The following is a 27,852-nucleotide window of genomic DNA, read 5'->3' on the forward strand; positions in this document are numbered from 1 at the left end:
ATTGACTCTTCACACTAGAGTGGTAGAGTTAAGTAAGTGAGACAGAGACCACATAGCTCACTAAGGCTAAATATTTACTATCTGGCCCTTTACAGAAAAAGTGTGTCAACTCCTGACGTAGAAAAACAAACAAATGATGGCACACCTGGATCACGCAGTCAGTTACGCATTCAACTCTTAATTTCGGCTCAGATCATGATCTCAGGGTTCAGGAGATTCAGCCCCACATTGGACTCCATGCTGACCGCATGTAACTAGCTTGGGATTCTCTCACTCTCTCTCTCTGCCCCTCCCCAGCTCTCTCTCTCTCAAAAATAAATAAGTAAACTTAAAAAAGAAAATGAAAAAGAAAAAGAATGACAAACACAAAGTTCAGAATAGATATTACCAAAGACGACAGAATAAGGGAAGGACATAACCTCTATAGCCGCCTGGTTTACAATGGCATCACTGCAATTCAGTGGGGAGAAAAAGAGTCTTCTCACTCACTGGTGCAGACCAATAGACTGTCAGTATGGAAAAGTGAACTGATCTTAACACTATACACGTAATAATTCCTCATGAATAATAGATTTTACTGTAAAGAGTAAAACAATGTGGCGTCTAAGAGAGAGAACCTGCTGCGAACAGTGTAGTTAGCTAAGTGCCTCACTAACTACCGTCATGCGTCCAGATCCAATGTAGTGTCCACACCACTGCCAATGACTGGGAACAGCAGAGATACTAGAACTGAACCATTTCTGTGACATGGCATCCTTAAAGAACGGTATTGCTGGGGCGCCCGGGTGGCTTAGTCGGTTAAGTGTCCGACTTTCGCGCAGGTCACGATCTCGCGGTTTGTGGGTTCGAGCCCCGCGTTGGGCTCTGTGCTGACTGCCAGCTCAGAGCCTGGAGCCTGTTTCAGTCTGTGACTCCTTCTCTCTCTGACCCTTCCCTGCTCACGCTGTCTCTCTCTCTCCTAGAAGTAAATAAAAATATTAAAAAAAAAAAAGAAAAAGAACGGTATTGCTTTGGGGTCCCCCATTAGCCTGACAGACACTACTTCAGACTGCAAGGCAGTACGAAGTATGAGGTTTTCCTAGTCAATTTTTCTTCTTTCTTTGTTCTCTCACTGATGCCAGATGTGTAGTAAAATCCTAAGGCTCTCTTGGTGTATTCTTGATTGCTTTACTCTCTAGCCTATGTGAGCTTTTCCTCCATAAATCTCTGCCATTTCTACTTTTATCATGGCACCTACTTCCCAGAAAACTTGAATTGGCATAATTACCATGTTGAAACTGTTAATGAATTAACTTTTGGACACCAAAGATCATGAGCTCACATACAGAAAAACCACAAGCCATTATGTTCTCCAATGAAAAATGCACACATTTCCCTAGTTTTGAGGGGGGGGGGAAATGCACACACACACACACACACACACACACACACTTCTAGTTTTGAGGCAAAATACTATACACTTACATTCCACATCCAGGCAAAAAGGAGTTAACAGGAACCAACTTATTCCAATGCCTAAAACAACTAAAAAACCTGACAAAATATATCAAAAAGCAGTTCTCAAACACGGATAGCAAGCAGCACGGGAAAGTGACCACTGAAAGAGAGGACCCAAATAAGATGAGCCATGCCATTATCCTAGCTCAACTGGCTCTGGANGTAAACTTAAAAAAGAAAATGAAAAAGAAAAAGAATGACAAACACAAAGTTCAGAATAGATATTACCAAAGACGACAGAATAAGGGAAGGACATAACCTCTATAGCCGCCTGGTTTACAATGGCATCACTGCAATTCAGTGGGGAGAAAAAGAGTCTTCTCACTCACTGGTGCAGACCAATAGACTGTCAGTATGGAAAAGTGAACTGATCTTAACACTATACACGTAATAATTCCTCATGAATAATAGATTTTACTGTAAAGAGTAAAACAATGTGGCGTCTAAGAGAGAGAACCTGCTGCGAACAGTGTAGTTAGCTAAGTGCCTCACTAACTACCGTCATGCGTCCAGATCCAATGTAGTGTCCACACCACTGCCAATGACTGGGAACAGCAGAGATACTAGAACTGAACCATTTCTGTGACATGGCATCCTTAAAGAACGGTATTGCTGGGGCGCCCGGGTGGCTTAGTCGGTTAAGTGTCCGACTTTCGCGCAGGTCACGATCTCGCGGTTTGTGGGTTCGAGCCCCGCGTTGGGCTCTGTGCTGACTGCCAGCTCAGAGCCTGGAGCCTGTTTCAGTCTGTGACTCCTTCTCTCTCTGACCCTTCCCTGCTCACGCTGTCTCTCTCTCTCCTAGAAGTAAATAAAAATATTAAAAAAAAAAAAGAAAAAGAACGGTATTGCTTTGGGGTCCCCCATTAGCCTGACAGACACTACTTCAGACTGCAAGGCAGTACGAAGTATGAGGTTTTCCTAGTCAATTTTTCTTCTTTCTTTGTTCTCTCACTGATGCCAGATGTGTAGTAAAATCCTAAGGCTCTCTTGGTGTATTCTTGATTGCTTTACTCTCTAGCCTATGTGAGCTTTTCCTCCATAAATCTCTGCCATTTCTACTTTTATCATGGCACCTACTTCCCAGAAAACTTGAATTGGCATAATTACCATGTTGAAACTGTTAATGAATTAACTTTTGGACACCAAAGATCATGAGCTCACATACAGAAAAACCACAAGCCATTATGTTCTCCAATGAAAAATGCACACATTTCCCTAGTTTTGAGGGGGGGGGGAAATGCACACACACACACACACACACACACACACACTTCTAGTTTTGAGGCAAAATACTATACACTTACATTCCACATCCAGGCAAAAAGGAGTTAACAGGAACCAACTTATTCCAATGCCTAAAACAACTAAAAAACCTGACAAAATATATCAAAAAGCAGTTCTCAAACACGGATAGCAAGCAGCACGGGAAAGTGACCACTGAAAGAGAGGACCCAAATAAGATGAGCCATGCCATTATCCTAGCTCAACTGGCTCTGGAGTTTCCAGTGTGCAACGTGGGAACTCAAATGAAACCCAGCAATCTCCCAAAGTTGAGAAGACAGAGCTAGGGGTCCAGGAAAGCCAAGGTGTCTAGAGTTTGCAGGGCAGAGTGATGGAAAAAACAGATCTGTACAGAAAGTGAGCTCTAGGGACCTGCAGAGGGTTCCTGATCAACCACTGAGCACTGATCAGCATGTTTCTGAGGGAACCTACCAACATCCAGAGAAAGAACAACTCAGAACGTGAGAGTAATTTCTGCAGCCAATACAGTGCCAGGAATAGCTCATGTTCCCACCAGCCAGAGTGGAGAACCTTATACTTCAAGGGGCAAAAGGAAGAAAGGTACTGCCTACAGCAGGCAAAATTAGCCCCATATTAAAAGCTGCTTTCGTGTCACCTTTAAAAGATTAAACCCAAGCTTCAGAAAGATCAAACTACTTCTAAATAACTTAACTCAGTCCCAGAAAAACAGCTCAAGATTATTTACAGAAATACAAATGATCCGGAAGTCAAAAAAAGGTATGATTCTCATTGTTCAGTGGCATCCAATAAAAAACATCCAGGCAGCTAATGAGGCAGGAAAATATAATACATAATCAGAAAACTGACTCAGTTGAAATCTGCTCATAAATGACTCAGTGATAGAACTATAAACAAGAACTTTAAAAGTTGCTATATTCCATATGCTCAAGAAACTATAAGACCAAACATGTTAAGTAGACACAAAATATATAAATAAAAACGAAAGACTCAGATTGAACTTCTAGAGATAAAATCATGGTCTAATGTAAAAAATACACTGAATGAATGAGATTAGTGGCAGATTAGACACTTGAGAAAATGATTAATGAATCTGAAGACAAAGCAATATAAACTATCTTTAGATAAACACAGAGCAACAATAGCAACAACAAATTGAAGGAAAAAACCAGCAGAAAGCTGTGGGGTAAGCATAAGTGGCCTAATATCGGTATACCTGGAGTTCTCATAAGGGTGGGAGGAACACAATATCTCAATATGTAATGGCCAAAAATTTTCCCAATTTTATGAAAACTATAAATTCTCAAATCCAAAAGGCTCAACAAACCACAACCAAAATACATATTCAGAAAATTAGTCAGGGCATGAAACCACGGATAAAACAAAAGTCTTAAAAGTAGCCAGAGTTAAAACTCACACATATTAAATACAGAAGAACAGAAGCAAGGGTGACAGTAGGCTTCCCTGCAAAAACCATGCAAACCAGGCAGTAGTGCAATGATATCATTAAACTACTGAAAGAAAAAACTGTCAACTCAAATTCTATAACCTGTAAAAACAAAAGTGAAACAGACTTCTTCAGGTATACAAAAGCCAAACTATTCATTCGCAATATACCTGAACTACAATAGTGTTAAAGGAAGAAAAAAATAAAAATAAAAATAAATAATGTTAAAGGAAGCACTTTAAGCAGATGGGAAATACCAATGATACCCAATGGGAAAAAAAGAAAAAAACTTAAATGGTAACTACATGGGTAAAATTAAAAGCCTTTCGTTGAATTATTGAATTCTTTTTAAAACACAACAGAAATAAAAGAAATCCAAATTGGAAAAGGAGATGTCAAACTATCTCTGTTCACAGATGGTATAATGACACATATAAAATATTGTAAGAAATTCACCAAAAACTATTAGATATAAACTAATATTAAGTGAATTTAGAAAAGTTGCAGGATACAAAACCAAGAGAAAAAATCAACTCTATTTCCATACACTAGTAACAAATAATCCAAAAATGAAATTAAGAATATAATTCCATTAATAATAGCATCAAGGGCTCAAGCATCAATGACTCAGTCAGTTAAGCACCTGACTCTTGATTTCAGCTCAGGTCATGATATTATGGTTTGCAAGACTGNGAACGGTATTGCTTTGGGGTCCCCCATTAGCCTGACAGACACTACTTCAGACTGCAAGGCAGTACGAAGTATGAGGTTTTCCTAGTCAATTTTTCTTCTTTCTTTGTTCTCTCACTGATGCCAGATGTGTAGTAAAATCCTAAGGCTCTCTTGGTGTATTCTTGATTGCTTTACTCTCTAGCCTATGTGAGCTTTTCCTCCATAAATCTCTGCCATTTCTACTTTTATCATGGCACCTACTTCCCAGAAAACTTGAATTGGCATAATTACCATGTTGAAACTGTTAATGAATTAACTTTTGGACACCAAAGATCATGAGCTCACATACAGAAAAACCACAAGCCATTATGTTCTCCAATGAAAAATGCACACATTTCCCTAGTTTTGAGGGGGGGGGGAAATGCACACACACACACACACACACACACACACACTTCTAGTTTTNGCACCTGACTCTTGATTTCAGCTCAGGTCATGATATTATGGTTTGCAAGACTGAGCCCTGTGCTGGGTGTAGAGCTGGTTTAAGATTCTCCTTCTGCCTCTGACATTCCCCCTGTTCTCTCCAAATCCCCTCAAAAAACCGCATCAAAAAGTATAAAACACTTAATCTCTATAAATAAATTTAACAAAAGGAATACAAGATATATACACTTAAAACTGCTAAACATCGCTGAAAAAAACTAAAGAACTAAATAAATGGAAAGATACCTCACATACATTATTTGAGTACTAGAAGGCTTGATATTATTAGGTTGAGATTACTCTCCAAATTTATCTAAAGATTCACTGCAGTTGCTTATCATATTTCAGACTGACCTTAGTGCAGAAACTGCCAAGTTAATTCTATAATTCCTATGGAAATTCAAGGGACCCAGAATAGCTAAAATCTTAAAAAAAAAAAAAGAACAAACTCAGAGGACTTACATTTCCTGATTCCAAAACATAATTCCAAAGAGTAATTAGCTTGGTATTGGCAGAAGGATAGAAATGTAAATCAGTGGAATAGAATTGAGAGTCCACAAAAGAAAACTTACATTTACATGGTTAGGAGATTTTCAACAAGGGTGCCAGGATGATCAAAGGGAAAAAAATAAACTTTTGAACAAATGATGCTGGGACAGCTGGATATCCACATGCAACAGAATGATTTTGGGTCACTATATACAAAAATTAAATCAAAATGGATCAAAGACTCAATGTAGTATCTCAAACAATAAAACTCTTTGACATCAAAGCACAGGAAACAAATATTATAAACTGGACTTCAAAATTAAAGCTTTCATGCTTCAAAGGTCACCAATAAGAAAGTGAAAGATAATGCACAGAATGGGAGAAACTATGTGTAGATAATATATCTAATAAAGGACTTGAAGATGGAATTTATAAAGAACTCATTTAACTTCATCGGTAAGAAGACAAATAACCCAAATGAAAAGGATCTGAATGGACATTTCTCTAAAGAACATATACAAATGGCCAAGAAGCATAAAGAAATGATTACCATTAGTCATTAGGGAAATACAAATCAAAACCACAATGAGATACCGCTTCATACTCACTAGGAGGGTTATAATAAAAAGAATAGCTATAAAGTAAGTGTTGGCAAGAATGAGAAGAAACTGGAATCCTCATACACTGCTGGTAGAAAGCAAAATGGTATAGCCACTTTGGCAGTTCATCCAAAGGTTAAACACAGAATTATGACATGACCCAGCAATTCTACTTGCAGGTAAATACCCAAGAGAAGTAAAAACATATGTCCATACAAAACCTTGTATGTGAATGTTCATAGCAACATTATTCATATAGCCAAAAAGCTTAACAGCCCAAAAGTCCTTCAACTGGTGAATGGATAAACAAAATATATATTCAGCCATAAAAAGTAATGAAATAATAATACATGATACAGCATAGATAAACCTTGAAATCATTATGCTAAGTGAAAGAAGCCAGCCACAAAAGGTCACATATTATAGGATTCCATTTACATGAAATGCCCAGAATAGACAAATCTATAGAGACTAAAGTAGATTAGTGGTTGCTAGGGGCTGAGATGAATAGGGAATGGGAAGCGACTGCTAATACAGAATGGAGTTTCTTTCTGGGGTGATGAAAATGTTCCAGAATTAGCCATCTGAGGTGATGGATCCACAACTCTGTAAATATACAAAACAAAATACCCCCCAAAAACCCAATGAATTATATATTTTGAAAGAGGAAATTTTATGATATATGAATTATATATCAATCTGAAAAAAAAGACCATTGACTAAGCAAAAGAAATAACAATGTTTTGGGGGGGAACTTATAAAAGTAAAATGTATGACAATATCACAAAAGTTAGGACATGTAGACTGTTGAAAGGACCTCAAAATTATAGGTGAAGTGAAAAATATAACTTAAAATAGGCTGTGATAGGGGCACCTGGGTGGCTCAGTTGGTTAAGTGTCTGACTTTTAATTTTGGCTCAGGTCATGATCTCATGGTTCAGGAGATGGAGCCCTGCATAGGGCTCTGTGCTGACAGTATGGAGTCTGCTTGGGATTCTCTTTCCGTCTCTGTCTACCCTACCCCACTTGCACACACACTCTCTCTCTATCTCACTCAAAATAAATAAATAAACATTAAAATAATAGGCTGTGATAAGTTAAAGATATATACTATAATTCCCAAAGACGTGAAATAGCCCAACAAAGACTTACAGTTAATAAGCCAATAGACTCATACAAAAATAAGGGCTTAATCCAAAAGCAGGTAATTGTTCAGTATAAAATGTACAAACTATCATATGAAAAAACACTTTCAACTTTTAAAAAGAACTTGTAAATTCAACTACTATTCACATCCCAGTGTAAAGTGGATACAACGGGGATACAAGTAATACAAGTAGGGCTTTTGGGCTAATTCCGGGTAAATCCTATAGATTTCTAAACATGACAATCAGCAACAAACCACATACTGGAGATGTACTCAAGAACTAAACCAGGAAATGAAAAATGTTTTCTCTAAAGGGGTTCAATAGTAAATGTTTTGGCTTTGTGGGCAGACACTGTGGAAGCAACTCTACCATTATAATACAAAAGCAGCAATAATATAGAAAGAATAAGTGCGCCTGTATTCCAACACACCTTTATTTACAAAGTAGGCAGCAAGCAACTAGGCCTATACATGATGCATTGCCAAACCCTGACTTACCCTCTGGTTGGGAGACAAAATGTAACAAAAAGGAAAATCATATTAACCTATCAGGTAAGAACATACAGCAAAGGAATGTATAGATACTATTACAAAGGCAAAGATGAAGGAGGAATCAATGACTGGGCTATAGTCTTTATGATATTTTTTAAAGTAAAGGAAATAATAATTAGTAGGGAAAATTTCTTTTAACTAAATTTCTTTCTTATATATAGAAGTTTATCCATCATCATCTAACAAATTCACGTGAACAAAAATCATAGAGAACACTTAATAAAAATTTGTTGTCAATTTGATTTACTAACTTCACATCTATCAGGATGTAGGTCTTTCGAGACATAACAAGATACTAAATTTTACTTAACTAAGCCTTAAGGCAAACCTAGACATTTTAGAGCAAAACCTTTGAGTGATTTACATACTTTATATTCATACCATGTAAAGCATCCTAGAATCCTCTGTACCTTCTAAGATTGCTTGTAGATTATCTAACATTCTTTCAAGGACTCTTCTATCGTTATCTATAAGTTATTGGTCAGCATTTATAAAAAGTAAGGGGAAAAAAGGAGAAATTACTGACCTGTTCATCTACCGAGTCTCCTGCACCTTCTAAAGACTCCATGGTGACTGAATCAGCAGTAACCTTGGAAGTCTTAAGTTTAACATCAGCTTTTGGACTCAACTTGTGTCTTGATCTGGTATTTCCTTCTGCAGAAATTCCTAAGGATTTCCATCAAAGAAGATACCAAAATTATACCTTATTCTCTTAAACTCACTCCCCAGTAAGCACTTCCCCAATATCCCTCCTTAAGGGACCTGACTAGGAAAACTCTTACTTTATAAACTTCATTTTAAACCTCTTAATAAATAATGAATCATGAAAAGATTATGTTTTGAATACATTTAAGATTCAACTAAAATATTTTTAAAAGGTGATGTGAAAATTCATAAGTCACATTAAAACCTATAAGTCATAAGATACAATATGTACCTTAAAGTAGGGAAAATTAAAAATCCAATTTTTTCACATAATCAGAGTACCTTCAATTATTCAGTTTAATACTCATTTAGTAATAACCAGTAAGCTTTAAAGAGACTATCACATAAACCCTGTATCAAAAAGTTTTCACATTTTTCTTTGAAATATAAAATTTAGGCTATTATTTGCAATATAAAAGATAAGAATCTCTTGCTCTTTAATAGATGAATGAAGTTTTCTACAAGTTCATTTAAAGCTTACTTGCCTGACCAGCCCATAAAATAAGGCAACATTTCAAACCTTAGTAAGGTCAAACCAAGTATGTTTTTAAATTAGATTCCAATGAACTGTTTTGCCTCTAGTTATATTGGCAAAATGGTCCTACTGTTTTATTTTCTCCTAACACTTAAGAAGCAAAGAAAGCTTACCAAATTAATACAGAAAATCATACCTGGAACATATACTACTGATTGTTCTTCATCAGAAACTATGAAGAAGGACATGAAGGAAAATACTAGAAACGATCATGCAATATCCAAATGCTGCCTCTGTTCTGCACTTCTGTTATAATTCCTAATTTCTTTTGACCTGGGAATTTATAACTAGCTTTTAAAAACAAAATTAGAAAGCAATGCAATTGAAATAAATGTAGTAAACTTAATAATCTTTCAAAGTTCCTCTTTACATAGTCACACTATATGTTTTGTAAAATTTCTGGAAGGTCTTGTTCCATAAAATTTTCATCCATGCTTATTTCTAAGTGAGATACCCTATACAATAAATTCTGCTGTTAGGTTCCTTTCATTCCTTTTCTTTTGTAAACAACGAGCTAAATGCTCCAGTTTATTATTGGAGAATGGACAAGTTATTTTAGGCTTCAATAAATAATCTCAAAATGAGCTTTAGCTCTGAAGAACAAACACTGTTTGAGGGCAAGTCAATCATGCAAACACAAAAAAATTTTATTCTTCAGCAGTGCATTCATGAAATGTCCCAAGAAGCCCTATGATTTAACAAATGGAAGAAACTGAAGACAAAAAGAACTATTCTGAATCTCAAAAGGAGAAATTTAGAAAAGCTAACATCATAATACTGCTATAGAAGAACCAAAATAGTAAGAAAGCTTTCTTTTAAGAAACAAAATTTTATTCAGAACTATATCTAAATCCAGATAAGTCCACAATTTGATAACCTTCAATTACACTTCCAGGAAGTAAGTGTTTAAACATTTTTTTCCAAATGACCTAGAAAATTCCAGTTTTCTGTTCTTTTATAAAGTGCTTTCTTTTCCAAGATTTCTAGACTAATCAATTATTAAAAATTTCCTTCCAGGAAAAGGCTGGAGTAAAATAGTAGATTTAATAACCTGTTTAAAAAAGTCAATATATTTCAGTTCAGGATCACTCCTAGCTATGGAATCTTTTCAAGGAGTGCTGAGTGTTAAGTGCCTAGGATCCGTATAGGAATTGAGGAATACAATGAGGGTGCTACCATCTGAGGTGCCAGGTGATTTCTTAGAGCTCTCTGCAGCAGCACAAGTACTACCACAGATAGTACTACAAGATTCAGGCTGATAACTAGTGCCTCTAAACTTCAAATTATTTCAGACATCAGGTTTGGAGCTTAGAAAATTTTAAGGGGCACATAAGACAAGTAAACAAACGAAATCAGACCCCAATAGTCTGAGGAAAACTGATAGCAGCTAACACTGGAGCAGAGAGAAAATTTATAAATTCACCGACACCCAATCTAAAAAAGCCTTCCAAGTGAAATTATGCAGCCTCTTCAACAGCAAAAACTAAGTCATTTTTTTTATATCCCTTGGGATTAGTGCACACAGTAGGTGCTCAATAAATAATCTGCTGTTGGAGATACCCACAGGGGAAAAGGTACCCAAGGGAAAAGTATTCAAGATGATTCAGGACAAGCTCCATTTGGCAGTGTCTTCAATTAGAAGACACAGTAACAATGAATTTGCAGAACATTCTCCAAAGATGACCTATGGAAAGACTAACATAACTGAACCATGGGATGCATACTACACTTCCCTAGACCATTCACAAAGAAGACTGTTCACAGCTGGAACAGACCAGCCACTGAGGGCCCCAACCCAGCTGTATCATAATTCAGAAGCTCATTAAATATCTTCTCTCAAACCTGATGCCACCTACAACATCCTTACTCTGAGCTAATAACTTTGCTTTCTACATAAGAAAAACAAACTGTAGAGATCTTTCATAAGCTTTATTTGCAGATGACATACTACATATAGAAAACCCTAAAAACTCTATCAAAAGAAACACATTAGAATAAACGAATTTGGCAAAGTTGCAAGATGCAAAATCAATATACAAAAATCTGTTGTGTTTCACGGGGCGCCTGGGTGGCTCGGTCGGTTAAGCGTCCGACTTCGGCTCAGGTCAAGATCTCAACGTTCTTGGGTTCAAGCCCCGTGTCAGGTTCTGTGCTGACAGCTAGCTCAGAGCCTGGAGCCTGTCTTCGGATTCTGTGGCTTCCTCTCTCTCTGACCCTCCCCTGCTCACGCTGTCTCTATCTCTCTCTCAAAAAAAAAAAAAACCAAAAATTAAAAATTAAAAAAAAATCTGTTGTGTTTCTGTACATGAATAGAAACAGAAATTGAAATTAAGAGAACAACCCCATTTACAGCTGCATCAAAAAAAGAATACAATACCTAGGAACAAATTTAAACAAGGTGATGATGGACCTATACACCGAAACTGTAAGACATTAAAGAAATTGAAAACATAAAAGTTATTCCATGCTTATAAAGTGGAATAATTAATACTGTTAAAAATGTCTATACCACCCAAAGCAATCTACGAATTCAGTGCAATCTTTATCAAAATTCCAATGATGTAATTTTTCACAGGAAAAGAACAAACAATCCTAAAATTTCTATGGAACTACAAAAGGCCCTAAAGAGCCAAACCAATCTTAAGAAAAACAAAGCTAGGGACATCATGCTTTATGATTTCAAACTATATTACAAAGCTGTAATAATCAAAGCAATATGGTACTGGCATAAAACCAGGCACAAAGACCCCCATGATAGCTACCCTTTTCCTGCTTTTTCTTTCTTTACATGTCACCTACAATCACTGGGCATACAATATGGTTTATTTATTCATGGCCTCATCTCATCTCACAAAAACGTAAGCACCAACTGGAGGAGAATTTTCGCCTGGTTTTGTTCAATGTTGTATCCCCTAATGTCAAATGCCCAGCTCATAGTAAACCATGTATGAAAGAATGAAAGTGATAATTAACTCTATAAGGCACTAACAACTTTTCCGTGTTGTCTTTCTCTCTTTATCCTGTAGGGGTTCAGAACTGATCACCCCAAGATCTGTTACTGTGGCATGTGGATTATTTGACCTGAAAACAATCAAGGCCCAAAAGACTCATGAAGAATATTTGTCCCTGCCACTAACTGCCTGAAAGAATTGATATAGGACCTGATCCCAGAAGAGAGATATCACCATAAATAACTATGTATAATATAAACAAGGAGTGGTAGACAGGAAGGAATTTAGCAAAGTCTGTTTGTTAAATTCCTTTCTATGTCCCATTGTTTCTATATGGCCCAGGAAACATTTGTTTACCAAACAGTTATTCCTTTTCACCTTCCTGTGAATTGCTTTCCTTGCCTTTGAAGTCCCAGACATCTATTCCCTTCCCCATTCACTTGTCTTTGGAATCTCTCACAGATATGTAGATTCCCCATAGATACATAATTAAATTTGATTTTCTCCTCTTAATCTATCTCATGTCATTTTAATTCTTAGACTAGCCAGAAGTACTTTGAAGGGTAGAGGAAAATTTCAAAATATGCAGGCACAACCCATTAGCTATATCCATGCTAAATATCTTTTCAAATATAGAAATGCTAAATAAACTAACCTTAACATGGGTTCTAAAAAATAAACATAAAAATATTTGAAATTGCCTCCATCCGACCTATCCTTTGTAATCATTGGTGATCTATCTTCATTCAAGAACCCAAATAGTTTCTTCAAAGTCTAAAAAACACACAAACACATTTTACGGGAAAGTCAAAGAGACACAATATATACTAAATGTATACTGGACCTCTTACTGGGTTCTATGTGCCACCTCAGTTCTACTGTGGCTTCTTTGGAAGTTCTTTACTAAGACAAGTACAGCAAATTTTAAAGCATGCTTAATGCTAGTACCAAACTCCAAATTCCCAGAATTAAAGCAGTAATTAGATACCAAAAGTACAAGAGAGAGGAAGGCGCCTATCTATCCCAGATCACCAAAAGCTGAAGAAAATAAACTTGGTACTTCACAGTCTAATCTAACCTTTTCTGAGTTTCACTTACCAGCAACACACATATCTCTATGTAATTATTATTGACCCAAAGGACTTTCCTGGCTAGTACATTCTCTTAACATCAACATAAAGTCTCTATAAGTAACTGAATATTCAATTATATATAGCTATTGCAATGTGTTGGCCAAGTCCCTCACAGTTCATATTTGTTAATATCAAGTTAAAAATACTGTTAATGATAAAACACTGGAGTGTATCACCCAATCAAACTTAGATACTGCAGAAACACTAATTTCTTTTGAGATTAGCAGGAACTATAATGAAGGAGAAAAGCAGTTTATGGCTGAAGGGGCATTTTACTTGTAGATTTAACCCATAAATTGACAACATGGGATACTCAGTGTTTACACATTAGGTATAAAGACATATCTTGTGCCAAACATTACTGCTGAATCATACTGTGCAGGACACGCAGAACTCATAAGAACAACAGCAAAAAAAAAAAAAAAAAAAAAAAAAAAAAAAAAAAAGAAAAGAAGGTGATGTTCAGTCATAGATGATCAGTCCTCACATGACAGAAATGTCTAGGAATAGGAAATTTCTTAGTCACATTTCTCTAATTGTTTAGGCAAAACATTGAAAATCTTTCTTTTAATAGTGTGAACAGAGTACCAGGTTATACATACTTTTTGTTTTTTTTTTTTTGGAAACTTCTATAGAAAGCCTATGAGATGGTTTAGGAAGTCAACAGTGCAGTAAAAAAAGAGATCAAGATCCAAAGATACATGACCAAACCAAATGATTCATAGCTATCCTTATGTTTTTCTAGCAAAAATTCAGTAGCAAATTTATATTTGTCTTTGCTTTTGTGTCCTATGGAGGTTTAAAATGAAAACATCTGAGGCTGGATGATAATTGGGATTATATGGAATAGGCAGGGGAAATGGGTAATACTGGTAACCTTGCAATTCATTTCAAACATCGGAATTCCTATCAAATTTAATCACCACCATTTTCCCCATTTAATTTCTACTACTCATTTTCAATGAGAAGACGAGTATTTTACATTAATTTTCAGAGTAAGGGCGAATATAAGAGAAAAGAATATAAGACTTCTATGTGATGTAAGTAATAACAGGACTATATGAATAAGAGAACATACAGGGCTGCTTAGACCAAGAACGCAGTTTCTGTTTATCTACCTATTAATTTACTTAGTGACACAGCAATACACTGCCCTCCCCCCACCACACACACACACCATTTATACCTATCAGAACAATTCTCTTGGTCATAGAGAAAGTTAAGGAATAACCACCAAAACCACATAGGTGGTTATGAAATGACTACACTAAAAAAAGCACCTTATAAGCTGCTAACCTTCAGATACTTCCTCTGTCACAAAATTCTATCATTGCAGACATAGTGTTTCACGAGAAAAGACTCATCCCAATTTCCTGACTTCCTAATTCAGCCCAGTTCCCAATGCACATATTCTCTTTGCATCCTTCCTGATAAGAAAAAAAAAAGATATTTAATTTGCACAGTACACTAGTGTGTTTTCATCCACAGTATATGTGTATGATTTTACTTGTCACCCACCTATCAGAGACAAGGGGTAATTATGTTTACAAAGTGCTAAACACTGAGAAAGGAATGCAAAAACATCCCTCTCTACACATGACACTGTAATCCTAGTTCGATAACTCAATGAGGAAAACTGATAATATAATTTTCTAAGTTTCACTGGGAGCTAAGTAGAATGTGCAGAGAATGATTCTGCCAAAAAGTTAACAACAATGCCTCAAACAATGCTATCGTCAATCTTAGCAAACAGACAAAAAGACTTGCCTCTGCAGGTATTCAGTACACGGACTGCCCTCCCTTCATGGAACACTCCTGTAACGTGATGTCATTTACCAGGACCAAAGATCAGCCTGGCACAGTCTACCCAAACCCGAGAATCAGTCTGTCACACATCTCATCACAGTTATTGAACTGGGAACACCACCAGAACGGTAAAGCTCCACAGCTTCTCCACCCCAAAACAACCCGAGAACTTCAATCCTGCCAGTGGTGACCCACAATCCACATGAAAATCAACAGTACTTCCAGCAGCAATGATTTGCAACGTTTTTTATTCTGTAACCAGTACCACCAGACCAAGTCCAGCTCCACACCTCTCGGAAAATCCCAGCATTAAAGTAAATCATTACTGACAGGGCTTCGAAGTCAGACAAGGTCCTGACTTGCTCCTAACAACGCAGACCAAGGACAGTCGTAAACCAAGACAAGAAGGCTCCCTGTCCAGCCAACACCCTACCCCTCCTCCGCAGAGATTCAGCCGGCCAGAGGTCACCACGGTCAGAGGGACCCTCCCAGTCCCCGGCTGGGCCACGATTCTAGGCCATCTTTCCAAAGCTCACCGCCAAGGAGGGCTGGAAAACATCAGTGCTGAGTCCCCAGCCTGAAGACAGAATCAGGCTCCCGGCTACCTAACACCCAAGTCAGGGGAAAGCCCGGCACCTACACGGTGGCCGGAAAGGACGGCCCCGCCCCCAAAGATACCATCGAGCTTCGCCCCTTCACTCAGTTCCACGCGACCGCTCGCCGCACCCGGGAGGGCGCCGGCGCCCCCTGCCAGGCGGGCAAAGGATACAGTCCCGGCTCCAGAACGCCGCCGCGCCCGGGCGGGAGGGGCCCGCCACGTCCGCCATCTTGAAACAACCGCCACTCCGGGCGTCTCTTCGGGGCCGCCCCGCCCCAGCCTTCAGGCCCAGTCCCGATTGGCCGCACGGCACAGAGGCCCGCCCCCGCTTGCGCGACCTGCCCCGGCGGGGCCGGAGGGTCGGGGCGGAGGAGTCGCTGTGTGCTGGCGGCGTGCAGTGGCGCGACAGCCGGGGCCGCGGGTACGAGCGCCCCACGGAACTACTACTCCCAGAGCAGCCCGGGCCCCCCATCTCCGCCCCGCCGCGTTCTCCGGCGCCGAGCACTACAACTCCCGGCATGCCGTGAACTTGACGGCCGAGACTCCGGGGAGGTGTCCTGCCCTCCCGCCCGCCCAGCTTGCCCGCCGGGTCCCCGCTGCTGCTCCCGCCGCGCGCCGAGCCGGGACGCGAGCCATGGAGGAGACGCCGCCCCCAGGCTGCAGCAAGCCGCACCTGGAGAAGCTGACCCTGGGGATCACCCGCATTCTAGGTGAATGGGGCTGGGAGCCGTGGGGGGCGATTGCGGGGCCAGGGGGTGTACACTAGAAGCAAGGAGGGGCACCGCTTCTGTAACTTCCGTTGTTAAGGAGGGGAGGGGTCCAGGTGCGTGATTAGGCCAAGGGAGCGTTTGCCGGCAGGGTTCGGACGCAGGGCTGAGAAGGTTGAAGGTTCCGCCCCAACCCAGCCCCAACCCAGGGCCCGGGAAGGACGAGCAAAGGCGTGCAAAAGGGACACAGCAGGCACCTGACGGAGGGGCCGTTGGGTTTGCGGAGAGGCATTCTTGGCCAAGGAAGTATCCTTGAAACGCGAGCCCTTCCTCTGGTAGCAGAGAGCTGGGGAACTGTGCGTGCAGCCTCCCAGGGCAACAACTCCCACGCACCTCCGGGTACCGCACCCCAAGTGGTTGGAAGGAGTCAAGGCTTGTGCCCCTGAAAGGGTTAGTTTTTCCTTTATGGAACGTTTGCCTAGCAGCCGCTAGTGTGCTAGACTCAGGGACCACAAAGACGGGTTGGGAGGGGAAGCAAAACATAGTTATGTGAAAAAGTCAACAGCACAGGTACCCCTAGAAATGTGAGAGGCGGCCAGTAGTAATCTACTGTTGCTCGCAAATAGCACCCAGCAGGAGGTGATTGATCTTATCCGGGGAGTTAAGGAATATGTCCTACAGATGATGCTAGATTTTGAAAGGCATATTGAAGTTAGCCAGATAACCAAGGAGAAAAAGAGCCTAAGCAGGCCGAATGACATGCTTTGATGCCTTGCCATCACATTTATAGTAAAATCCAAATTCTGTACTGTGACCCACAAGTCCGTTATGAGCTTCCCTCCTGTTTTTCTGACCTTATTTTTACTCTTGGAGGCAGTGGCCTCCTTGTATGCATCTTAAGCTCACTAAACTTGTTCCTGCTTCAAGGCCTCTTCTAGACACTCCCCTTCCCTCCCCGCCCCATCATCCCCCCAGATATCTTCCTCTGAAAGTCTTTCCCTCACTTCATTCAAATCTCATTGAATATTAGTAACTCAGAGAGACCTTCCCTGAATATACTTCTAACAACACCTTTCTCTATCACTGTCTTCCCTGATCCTTTATATATATTTTTTAATCCTATGCTTTATCACTACTTGGAATTACTTACTTGGTTGCTTTTTTTAATTTGCCAGTCTCTTCTGTATTAGAAGTCCACGAGTTTAGGAACTTTGTCTTGTTCTCCCTGATGTTCCCCAGTGTCTATGGTAAATGTGCAGGAAGTGAGACCTGAAACATCATCATATGTTTGGGAGAAATGGTGAGCTTTCGATACGAAGTTGTAGAGTTGGGCAAGGAGAGATCTAATCACCGAGACCAACCATATCCTATCTCCTCATTAAAAAAAGTTATTTTCTTTTGATTAATGTTTAATCTATTCAAGACAGGCCAACTAAATTTCCCTTAAGCTGTCCGTTCAATTTAAAGACCTAAATAATTAAGGGACTGTCAACACTTTAAATTTCATTTATACATTTAGTATATTCTATCTATTAAGCATTTCAGATGTCTGGCAAACTGGTAACCTACCTAAGGAATTAAATTACTCTGGTAATTAAATTTATAGTGAAGCTGGTTTCCCATAAACATCCTAATACTATTTACAAATTTAATCAAACATCTTAATTTCAGTTAATAAACACAAGTCAAATATTAATTATATTTTTATTTTTTCACATGTGGCTTTTGTTTTAAAAATATATTAAGAGGGTTTTAAAAAACAAGCTGGCTGACGTCCGTTGTGGGTGGTGAAGGAAGCAAGCTACACCATACCAAAATCTCCCTAAAGGTTGTGTGAAATAACTCCATAACTATGGCAATTCTATCCAGTTGCAAACCCAACATTATTTAAAGACAGAGCATGCCTATAATGCAGAATAACTATGAGTAAAAACAAAACAACCACAAATCCCAGCACTGGTCCAGCCCCAGTCTCTCACTGCTAGAAGGCTCTGTGGCAAGCCAAGGCAGACCCAGAAATGATGCCAGCAGAAGACGCGAGGTGGAGCAACAGAAAGATTAAAACCGCTCCAATCTGAAAGTACAACGGTAACAAGGGCTGGTAGATCAGAGCAGGGCTGCAGTAAAGTGACTTCAAAGCAGGTCCTGTCTAAAGGGTTGGCCATACAATTTAAAGGGACAGTATTTCAAATGCATATATTCTAGAGGAGAGTATGTGCAAAATGGAAGAGTTTTTTGACAATTGATGATAAGTGGGCAAAGAAAAAGAAAAGCTCACATCGCTCCCCCATACACAAAAAACTCGCTAAAATATCTGGACTTTGTTTCAATTGACTAGAAAACATGGTTATAGTAAACATCTTGTTAAACATCACAGTTTCACAAAATGAACAAGAGAAAAAGTAGAACCTTTAGAGAATTAATGCTGAAATCAGGAAATGAAATGCTAAACAATCAACTGAGGAAAAAAAAATTTATGATGATAAAAGTATCTCATACTCAGTGGAACAAGGAGTAAGGAAATGTTACATTTGGTAACAGAGGATTATACATACAGTGTGGGAAATGATCTGCATGAGATGTAACAAGATCAATTAGAGTTGACCTTTGAACAACACAGATTTGAACCGCATAGTTCATTTACACCTGGATTTTTTATAGTATAGTAGTTTAAATGCATTTTTCTATCTTATGGTTTTCTTAACATTTTCTTTTTTTTGTTTACTGTAAGAATACAGTATATAATACATATACAAAATATGTGTTAATTGACTGTTTATGTTATCAGTAAGATTTCCCATAGTAGGCTATTAGTTAAGTTTTTTAGAGTCAAAAGTTATACACAAATTTTCAACTTCATGGGAAGGGAGGGGTCAGCAACCCTAACCTCCGTGTTATTCAGAGTTCATCTGTATAATCTATATTTCTCCATCTTAAACTTTTCTCTATTTTGTAATTCTTTTCTTATCTTTTTATGTATTTTCATCATAATAAGTGTACTCTTTAATCCCCATCCCAATTTCCCCCATTCCCCTATTCACTCCCCACCTGGTAACCATCAGTTATTTCTGTACAGTTAAGAATCTGTTGGTTTGCCTCTTTTTTCCCCCTTTGGCTTGCTTGTTTTTTGAATTCCACATATGAGTGAAATCACACAGCATTTGTCTTTCTCTGACAAACTTATTTTGTTCTATCCATGTTGTTGCAAATGGCATTTCATTTTTTATGGCTGAATAATATTCCATTAGATGCTTTATGTATAATACATATATATATTATATATATCATGTCATCTTTATCCATTCATCAATGGATGGACACTCACTTGGGCTGTTTCCATGTCTTGGCTATTAGAAATACTGCTGCAATAAACATGGGGGTGCATGTATCCCTTTGAATTAGCATTTTTGTATTCATTGGGTAAATGCCCAGTAGTGTGATTACTGGATTACAGGGTAGTTCTGTTTTTAATTTTTCTGAGGAACATGCTGTTTTCCATACTGTCTGTACCAGATTGCACTCCCCCAGACAGTGCAGGAGGGTTCCTTTTTATCCATATCCTCACCCACACCTTCTTTCTTTGTTATTGATTTTAGCCATTCTGACAGGTGTAAGGTGATTTTGCATTTCCCTGATGATAAGTAATGAGCATCTTTTCATGTGTCTCTTGGCCATTTGTATGTCTTCTCTATTTTTTAATTTTTTACTTGGTTTATTTATTTTTGAGAGAGAGAGTACTATCAGGGGAGGGGCAGAGAGAGAAGGAGATAGAATCCATGAAGCAGGCTCCAGACTCTGAACTGTTAGCATAGAGCCCGACTTGTGGTTTGAACCTGTGAACCACAAGATCATGACCTGAGCAGTAGTTGGACACTTAACTGACTGAGCCACCCAGGCACCTCAGCCATTTGTATGTCTTCTTTAGAGAATTCTCTGTTCATGTCTTCTGCCCATGACTGGATTATTTGTTTTTTGAGTATTGAGTTATATCAGTTGTTTGTATATTTTGTTTGTTAATCCTTTATCCAGTGTCATTTGCAAATATCTTTTTCTAATCTGTAGGTTGCCTTTTAGCTTTATTGATTGATTCCTTCACTGTGAAGAAACTTTTTATTTTGATGTAGTCCCAGTAGTTTGCTTTTGCTTTTATTTCCCTTACTGTAGGAGACATATCTATAAAAATGTTGCTACAGTATCTGTCAGAGAGATTACAGCCTATGCTTTCTTCAAGGATTTTTATAGTTTCAGGTCTCACATTTATTTATTTTTTTTTTAAGTTTATTTATATTTGAGAGAGAGAGTACAAGTAAGAGAGGGGCAGAGAGAGAGGGAGACACAGAATCTGAAGCAGGCTCCAGGCTTCAAGCCGTCAGCGCAGGGTCCAATACGGGGCTCAAACCCGTGAACCATGAGATCATGACCTGAGCCAAAGTTGGATACCTAATGGACTGAGCCATGCGGGCATCCACGGGTCTCACATTTAGATCTTTAATCCATTTTGAGTTTATTCTTTTGTATAGTTAAAGAAAGTGGTCTAGTTTCATTCTTTTGAATGTTGGCCAGTTTTCCCAGTACCATTTGTTGAAGAAACTGTCTCTTTTCACTATTGTATATTCATTCCTCCTTTGTCAAAGATTAATTAACTATGTAATTGTGCATTTATTTCTGGGTTTTCTGTTCTCTTTCAACTAAGGATACTTTTTCCTGAAAAACAACTATGAAGCAGAAGAAAACTACAAGTCTAAACTACAAACAGAATTAAAATACATCAACAAGCATCTGAAGATTCGAAAAACTACCCAGAATTGGACACTCAAAAACTAAGAATAGAAATAAGGGGGGAAAAGGAGGGAAAATGAAAAGAAGAGTTGAATAAGCTCATACTATAATTTGAAGGAAACAAAATTCTAAATCAAGGGTAAATTATAAGGTATCATAAGGAGACTAGATTGAAATGAATTTCGTCTGCAGCACTGAAGAAAAACAGGAAAACAAGAAAGTCACAAAAAGTAAAAGGGTCAAGAAGAAAGGAGAAATGGAAAGTAATCAATTAAGGAATGCTATTCATATTCTTAGAGTCTGTGAAGAGAAAAAAAAATGTGGAACAAATAATATTTGAAACTATATATAAAAGAACTTCCCAAAAATGGGAAAAGGTGTGATTCTGAAAGGGTTTCCTGAATACCCAGAAAAAATTAACCAAGAACTCTCAACTCTAAGACATACCTTAGTAAAAGTAAGATCAGAGATAAAGATGAAATCCTCAAGGCCTCAAAGCAAAAAAAGAATAAACAACTTACAAAGTCAAAAGAATTAGACTAGCATCAGACTTCAGAAACCAGCATACAAAGCAAGATAAGAATAAAACAGTGTTTTTAGAAAATTCAGTGAAAGAAAATGTGAACCAAAGATTTTATAACCAACCAAACTACCTTTCAGACAAAAGAACTTCAGTAATTGCACCCATGTGTCCTTTCAGAGGAATTTACTAGGGGATGAGTTTCATGAAATAAATGTAGATTAGGGAAACCTAAGCAAAATAACTGATGATGAGTAACATTTTCACACTCAAACATACATAAATACGTATAAAACAAAGGTGGGATGAGAGGGAAAGACTTAAGGTACCAATGATGATTATGACAAATTAAAAGAGCATTGAAAATAGTATAAGTATAGGGGCGCCTGGGTGGCATAGTCAGTTTCAGCTCAGGTAATGATTTCACAGTATGTGGGTTCGAGCCCCCGTTGGGGTCCATGTGTCAGTGCAGAGCCTGCTTGGGATTCTCTCTCTTCCCCCCCCCCCCTTGGCCCTCCCCTGCTTATACTCTCTCTCTCAAAATAAATAAATAAACTTTAAAATAGAGAAGTACAAAGGTAACTGTGGTAGGCAAAATTCAAACGTGATCTCCAATGACCCATTCCCCTGTACAGTCTTTTACTTGGGAATAGGTAGGAGCTATGAAGATGACAGATGTCACTTCTTTGCTTAGTTTACAATATATGACAAAGGCAAAGTTTTTGCATATGTAGGTAAGGTACCTAATCAACCAAATTTGAATTAATCAAAAGAGATTATCCTAGGTAGGATTGATCTAATCAGGTGACCTTTTTAAAAAAAGATCCTGAAATCCAACAGATTGTCTCCTGACTTTGAAAAGGCAGGCTGCCATATTGTGAGGGATCCTATGAGGACTGCATGGCTCTTAGAGGTAATTAACTTTAAAAAGTGCCTAATGGTAAACCCTGAACAGCATGGAATGCAGAAATAGCCCTCCCTCCACAGCATGATACTCTAATCCCACTGTATAGCCACATGCCAAAGAATGAAGCTGGACCCCTATCTCAATTCATGTACAAAAATTAACTGGGTGGATTTTAGACCTAAATGTAATTGCTAAAAATAATACTCTTAGAAAAAACAGATCTTGAATTTGTTTTTGAATAACCTTGGATTAGCCAATAGATTCTTAGATATGACACTAAAAGCTCAGCAACAAAATAAAATAACTGACTGGGTGGCTCAGTCAGTTAAGCATCTGACTCTTGATTTCAGCTCAGGTCATGATCTCAACAGTTCATAGGTTTAAGCCCCACATCAGGCTCTGTGCTTATCGTCCAAAGCCTGCTTCGGATTCTGTCTCTCCCTCTCTCTGTGTCACCCCCTCCCCCACTTGTGCTCTCATGCTCTCTTTCTCTCTCAAAATAAATAAAATTTAAGAAATAGTAAATTGGACTTCATTAAAATTAAAAATGTGCTTTTTAGGACATCATTAAAAAGGCTAAAAGAAAACTCATAGAAGATACTATTTACAAATCATATATATGAAAAGGAACTTACAAAATGGAATCTATAAAGAACTCTTACAACTCAACAATTATTGTCAAATAAACTAAAAGGATCTGAATGGACATTTGTCTGGAGAAGATACACAAATTACCAATATGCACATATAAAGATTATTGTCATCATTAGTCATTAGGGAAATTGAACAAAACCACAGTAACATGTCACTTAACACCCATTAGGATGGCCATAATCAAAAAGAGGGACATAAGTGTTAATAAAGTTAAGGAAAAATTGAAATCCATATGTATTGCTGGTTTGAAAAACAGTTTGACACTTCCTCAAAAAGTTAAACATAGAGTTATTTCACGGCCCAGCAATTCCACTTCTAGGTATATACCCAAGAGAAGTGAAAACATTTGTGCTCAAAAATGTGGATAAAAATGTTCTAAGCAGCATTATTCATAGCCAAAAGAGTAAACAATCCAAATGTTAATCAACTGAAGAATGGATATACAAAATGTGGTATATCCATACAGAAAATTACTTAGCTATAAAAATGAAGTATGGATACATACTACAGTATGGGTGAACCTTAAAATCTAAATGATAGGAGCCATATGCAAAGCAAAATGTGCAATTCCATTTTTATGAAATGTCTAGTATAAGCAAATCTATGAACTCTGAAATTAGATTAGTGGTTGCCTGAGGAGGGCTAGAGTGAAACAGGGAGTGACTGCTAAAAGGTACAGTTACTTTTTTGGGGTAAGGATCCACAATTCTATGAATACTAAAAACCACTGAATTATGCACTTTAAAAGGATGAACTAGACAGCCCGGATTTCCTGCCCTAATCCCCAGAGCCATGAAACTGATGATGTGTCGTGCCACATGAATGCAGACAGATGATTATCCACATGAGACTCATCTAATCACAGAAGCCCTTTAAAACAAGCTATTAACAAAAGGGGACGTCAAAGAGATTTGAAGCATGCAAAAGATGTGTCATGCTATTGCTGGCTTGAAAACTGATAAAAAAAACATGATAAGGCATTTATAGGCATGATGAGGCATTTCCAGAGGCATCTTGTATTATGCCTCTGAAATACTGAAAAGCTGAAAATGACCCCAGCTGACAGCAGGCAAGGAATGGAGACTTCAGTCCTACAGCTACAAGGAACTGAATTAGGCCAAAAACAGGAATGAGCTTGAAAGATGACCTAGAGCTCCATGTGAGAACCTAACAGCTAACACTGGAGCAGTCAGCACACGTGGCATGAGGGTAGAAATGTAGATCAGTAATTTCAGCCACAGCAGAAAATCCATTCCCGCTGTGCCATACTTCTGAGCCACAGAACTATGGCCTAAAACTGGTATTATTTGAAGCTGCTAACTGTAACTTACCATGCAGCAATATAAAACAATACATCCCCCTAAATATTTTAAAGAATAGCTATTTTTATTTTAAATTTTAAAGAAAGATAAGTGTAATGTACACATAAAATAATATAAAGTTGAGACCACAATAATAAATATGAGCTTAAGTCATCTACTAATGACTTTAAGGAAAAAGATTTTAAACCTGTTTCACAAAACCCAACTGTTTGCTGTGTCCAAAAATATGCCTAAAGCAAACATTCATAAATGTTAACAATGAAGAGAAGGAGAGGTACCTCAGTGGCTCAGTCAGTTGGACATCCAAGTTGGGCTCAGGTCATAAATGATCTCACTGCTTGTGGGTTCGAGCCCTGTATCGGGCTCTGTGCTGACAGCTTGGAGCCTGAAGCCTGTTTCAGATTTTGTGACTCTTCTCTCTCTGCCTCTACCCCACTCAAGCTCTCTCTCTCTCTTTCTCTCTCAAATATAAATAAGCATTAAAAATTTTTTTAAATGAAGAGAGGGAGACATGTTTCTGCTGCCCCACAACCATCAACACATTCAGTGATTCTCCAGAACTCAGAGACAAGAGTCCTACTACAGTTTATTAGTGATCGGCGAGGTGTAAATACCTATCAGGTAGACTCTAGAGGAGTCCATGCATAAGTTTCTGAAATTTTCCTTCATGTCACACAGAATACATTTCTTCCTTAAGCAGTAAAATGCAGCGGTAGATGTGTTTCTGCCCAGGGAAGCCTGTTTTAAGACTCAAATTTCAGAGGTTTTGTTTGGGCAAAACAATTAGCCTCAGCTAGTGAAATTTTAGACTCTTAGAAAAGTAGCGATGTTTAGTAGATTAGACCAAAGGTGGGCAAAATAACCTTGTCAATATTGAATACATCCAAAGGCCAAATTCCCAGGTACAGCCAAAGTGGAACCCCATAAGCCAATCCTTCTAAAGATATTTACGTCAGGTTGGCTGTTAATCTTTTTCTGTGCAGTTCACCTAACCCCACTTCCCACTCCTCCAAACACTCTACCTTCAAGCCGTGGTTTCAGGTACATCCTTACCTTATTCTTTGATTAGCATAATAGATTAATATTCTTCAATTATTCTCTTTGAATATTCCTATCTAGTCACAGACATTTATCCATTATTCTCCTCTGGCTCTAAAGACCTTTAATGTCAAAAAAATAAAAGACCTTTATCATCACATCTTGGATTCCAGAATCTCTCATACTTCAGCTCTGTGGCCACTATTTTTAAGTCATGTAAATGACCACTTTCTCTGACCTGTACACCTTTGCCTCTCCTGAAAAGTCACCACTGAACCCACAAATGCAAACTGTGTCAGAATTCTTGGTCTCAGACCATGGAATACACTCTAGCTAATTTAAGGTTAGAAAACTCCTTTAGTAGTAAGGCAGCAATGGATCGATGAAGGGATATTAGCCCACAAAATCCCTGGGAGAACTAAAGAGAGCAGACTCTGGGTTGAGAACTGTCCTGCAGAAGGAAGATGCTAACAGGGAAGTACCTAACGCTAGTGTGTAAGGAAGCTGCACACTTGCCAAGTGTTGCTTGGCTTGCTTATTGCTCGCTTCCGTTGCTCCTCCAGCCCCCAACCCCATGCTACCAGAACACCTTTGCAGCTCTGCTTGTGGGAAGATCCAGTCTCCCATTTGCCTTTGCCTGTCCTTACAAGCTGTAGGAGAGTGAATTTCTGTGCAGGAGTATAGGTTGTCTGGGGAGGCCTAGCTGCAGGGCAGTGTGAGAAACGTAGCCTTTAGCTGTCCAATCTCTAGAACACAGGAAAGCACAGTAGGAGGGAGCAGGATTAGATGTCCAGTGAGCCAGGCACTTTTCTGGTCTTTATCTGCCCCACCCTCTGCCTTTAACTCCTAAGGCACTTAGGGTCTGTATCACTCAGTTTAACATTGTTTTAAAGTTTTCACTTCTGTTTCATGTTTGTAACGTTTAGGCAGTATTTCTTGAGACATTGTCTTCTACTTAAATTCCTAATCTCTGGCAGTGAGTCTCCCAAGCTGAGGACACAGCAGGTCCTCATTAAATACATCAGAGATTGTTGGCTTAAGAGATTTCTTTTTTTGTTAGGGTATATGTCCCAGTTCTCTTTTGCTGGATGACAAACCACCCCAAAACACGGTGGCTTGGAATAGCAATTTACTGTTTTTCCCAGTTGACTGGGCTCAGCTGAGATAGTTCTCATTTGGGGTTTCTCAAGAGGTTGCAATTACGTGGCAGCTGGGACTGGAATTATTTGAAACCTCAGCTAGGCTGGAAGTCCGAGATGGCTTTTGCACTCATTTCTGGCTTCTCAATGCTTCTCAACATTCTCTCTTCAGAAGAGTAGCTTAGATTCAATGTGAGATCGCTCAGGGCACAGAGAGGAAGAGGAAAACTGCCAGTTTGATCCAAGTCCAAACTGGCACAGCATCTCTTTGCTGTATTTTACTGCTCAAAGCCATCACAGGCCAACCCCAAATTCAAGAAGTTGGAGAAATAGACCTCACCTGGTATGGGCGTGCAGGGAAGGAAGGAACTGCTAACACCCAGCTTGGGAATCAGCTACCACAGAGAGTTTTCATCTATGGCATATCACACGGTTACCTGGGGTAGACTGCTGCATCTGAAAACGTGGGTTTTGTATGTATGCTCTTTATTTAATATTTCCTACTCTGCCACACAGGTTATTGTATTGTAGCCAGGCTGCTCACAAATGCTTGCCACTGATCACAAAGGCCAAAGAGTGGGGATGGCTGTGCCTAGTCAGATAGTACTTAGCTTGTGACATCTTAATAGACAAAGGACAGCTTGTTACTGCTGTTGCTTTCTAAACATTCTCATAATGCTTTCGGTTATCTGTGATCCTGTGATTTGTAGTAAGAAATACATTTTTGATCTTCCTGATTCTGGCAGACTTTCTAGGACCTTTGAAATTTTCTAAGTGAGGAGAAAATTTCTTATGTTAATGTACCTTCTGGAAAGCCCCTTGGTAACCTAAGGATCGGGGCTGGTGGCCTGGGCAACCAGCTATGATTAGCGGGTTGGAATTTTTGGTTCTAGTCCCTGATTTCCAGGG

At 38.7% G+C, this 27,852-nt stretch overlaps 2 protein-coding genes across 8 annotated transcripts in view; one reads left to right on the top strand and one right to left on the bottom strand.

Annotated features, from left to right (window-relative positions):
• Nucleotides 1-16,183, bottom strand: part of KIAA1328 (KIAA1328 ortholog) — a 334,223-nt gene extending 318,040 nt beyond the window's left edge. The window contains exons 1-3 of one of the 6 annotated variants that reach the window (XM_077753785.1): nt 16,049-16,183; nt 9,526-9,561; nt 8,676-8,815 (exon numbers count right to left, since the gene is read on the bottom strand). In XM_077753785.1, the coding sequence (XP_077609911.1) occupies nt 8,676-8,815; nt 9,526-9,561; nt 16,049-16,106 (234 nt within the window). In that variant the 5' untranslated portion in view covers nt 16,107-16,183. The other 5 variants (XM_077753786.1, XM_077753788.1, XM_077753789.1 and 2 more) reach the window with 5 other exon arrangements.
• Nucleotides 16,184-16,206: 23 nt separating this feature from the next.
• TPGS2 (tubulin polyglutamylase complex subunit 2) overlaps nt 16,207-27,852 on the top strand; it is a 76,832-nt gene continuing 65,186 nt past the window's right edge. The window contains exon 1 of one of the 2 annotated variants that reach the window (XM_077753792.1): nt 16,207-16,587. In XM_077753792.1, coding sequence (XP_077609918.1) covers nt 16,512-16,587 — 76 coding nt within the window. In that variant the 5' untranslated portion in view covers nt 16,207-16,511. The remainder of the gene's footprint in view (nt 16,588-27,852) is intronic. The other variant, XM_077753791.1, reaches the window with a different exon arrangement.

This window comes from Crocuta crocuta, unplaced genomic scaffold (genome assembly GCF_008692635.1).
Source record: "Crocuta crocuta isolate KB4526 unplaced genomic scaffold, BGI_CrCroc_1.0 scaffold231, whole genome shotgun sequence".
NCBI classification, from domain to species: domain Eukaryota; kingdom Metazoa; phylum Chordata; class Mammalia; order Carnivora; family Hyaenidae; genus Crocuta; species Crocuta crocuta.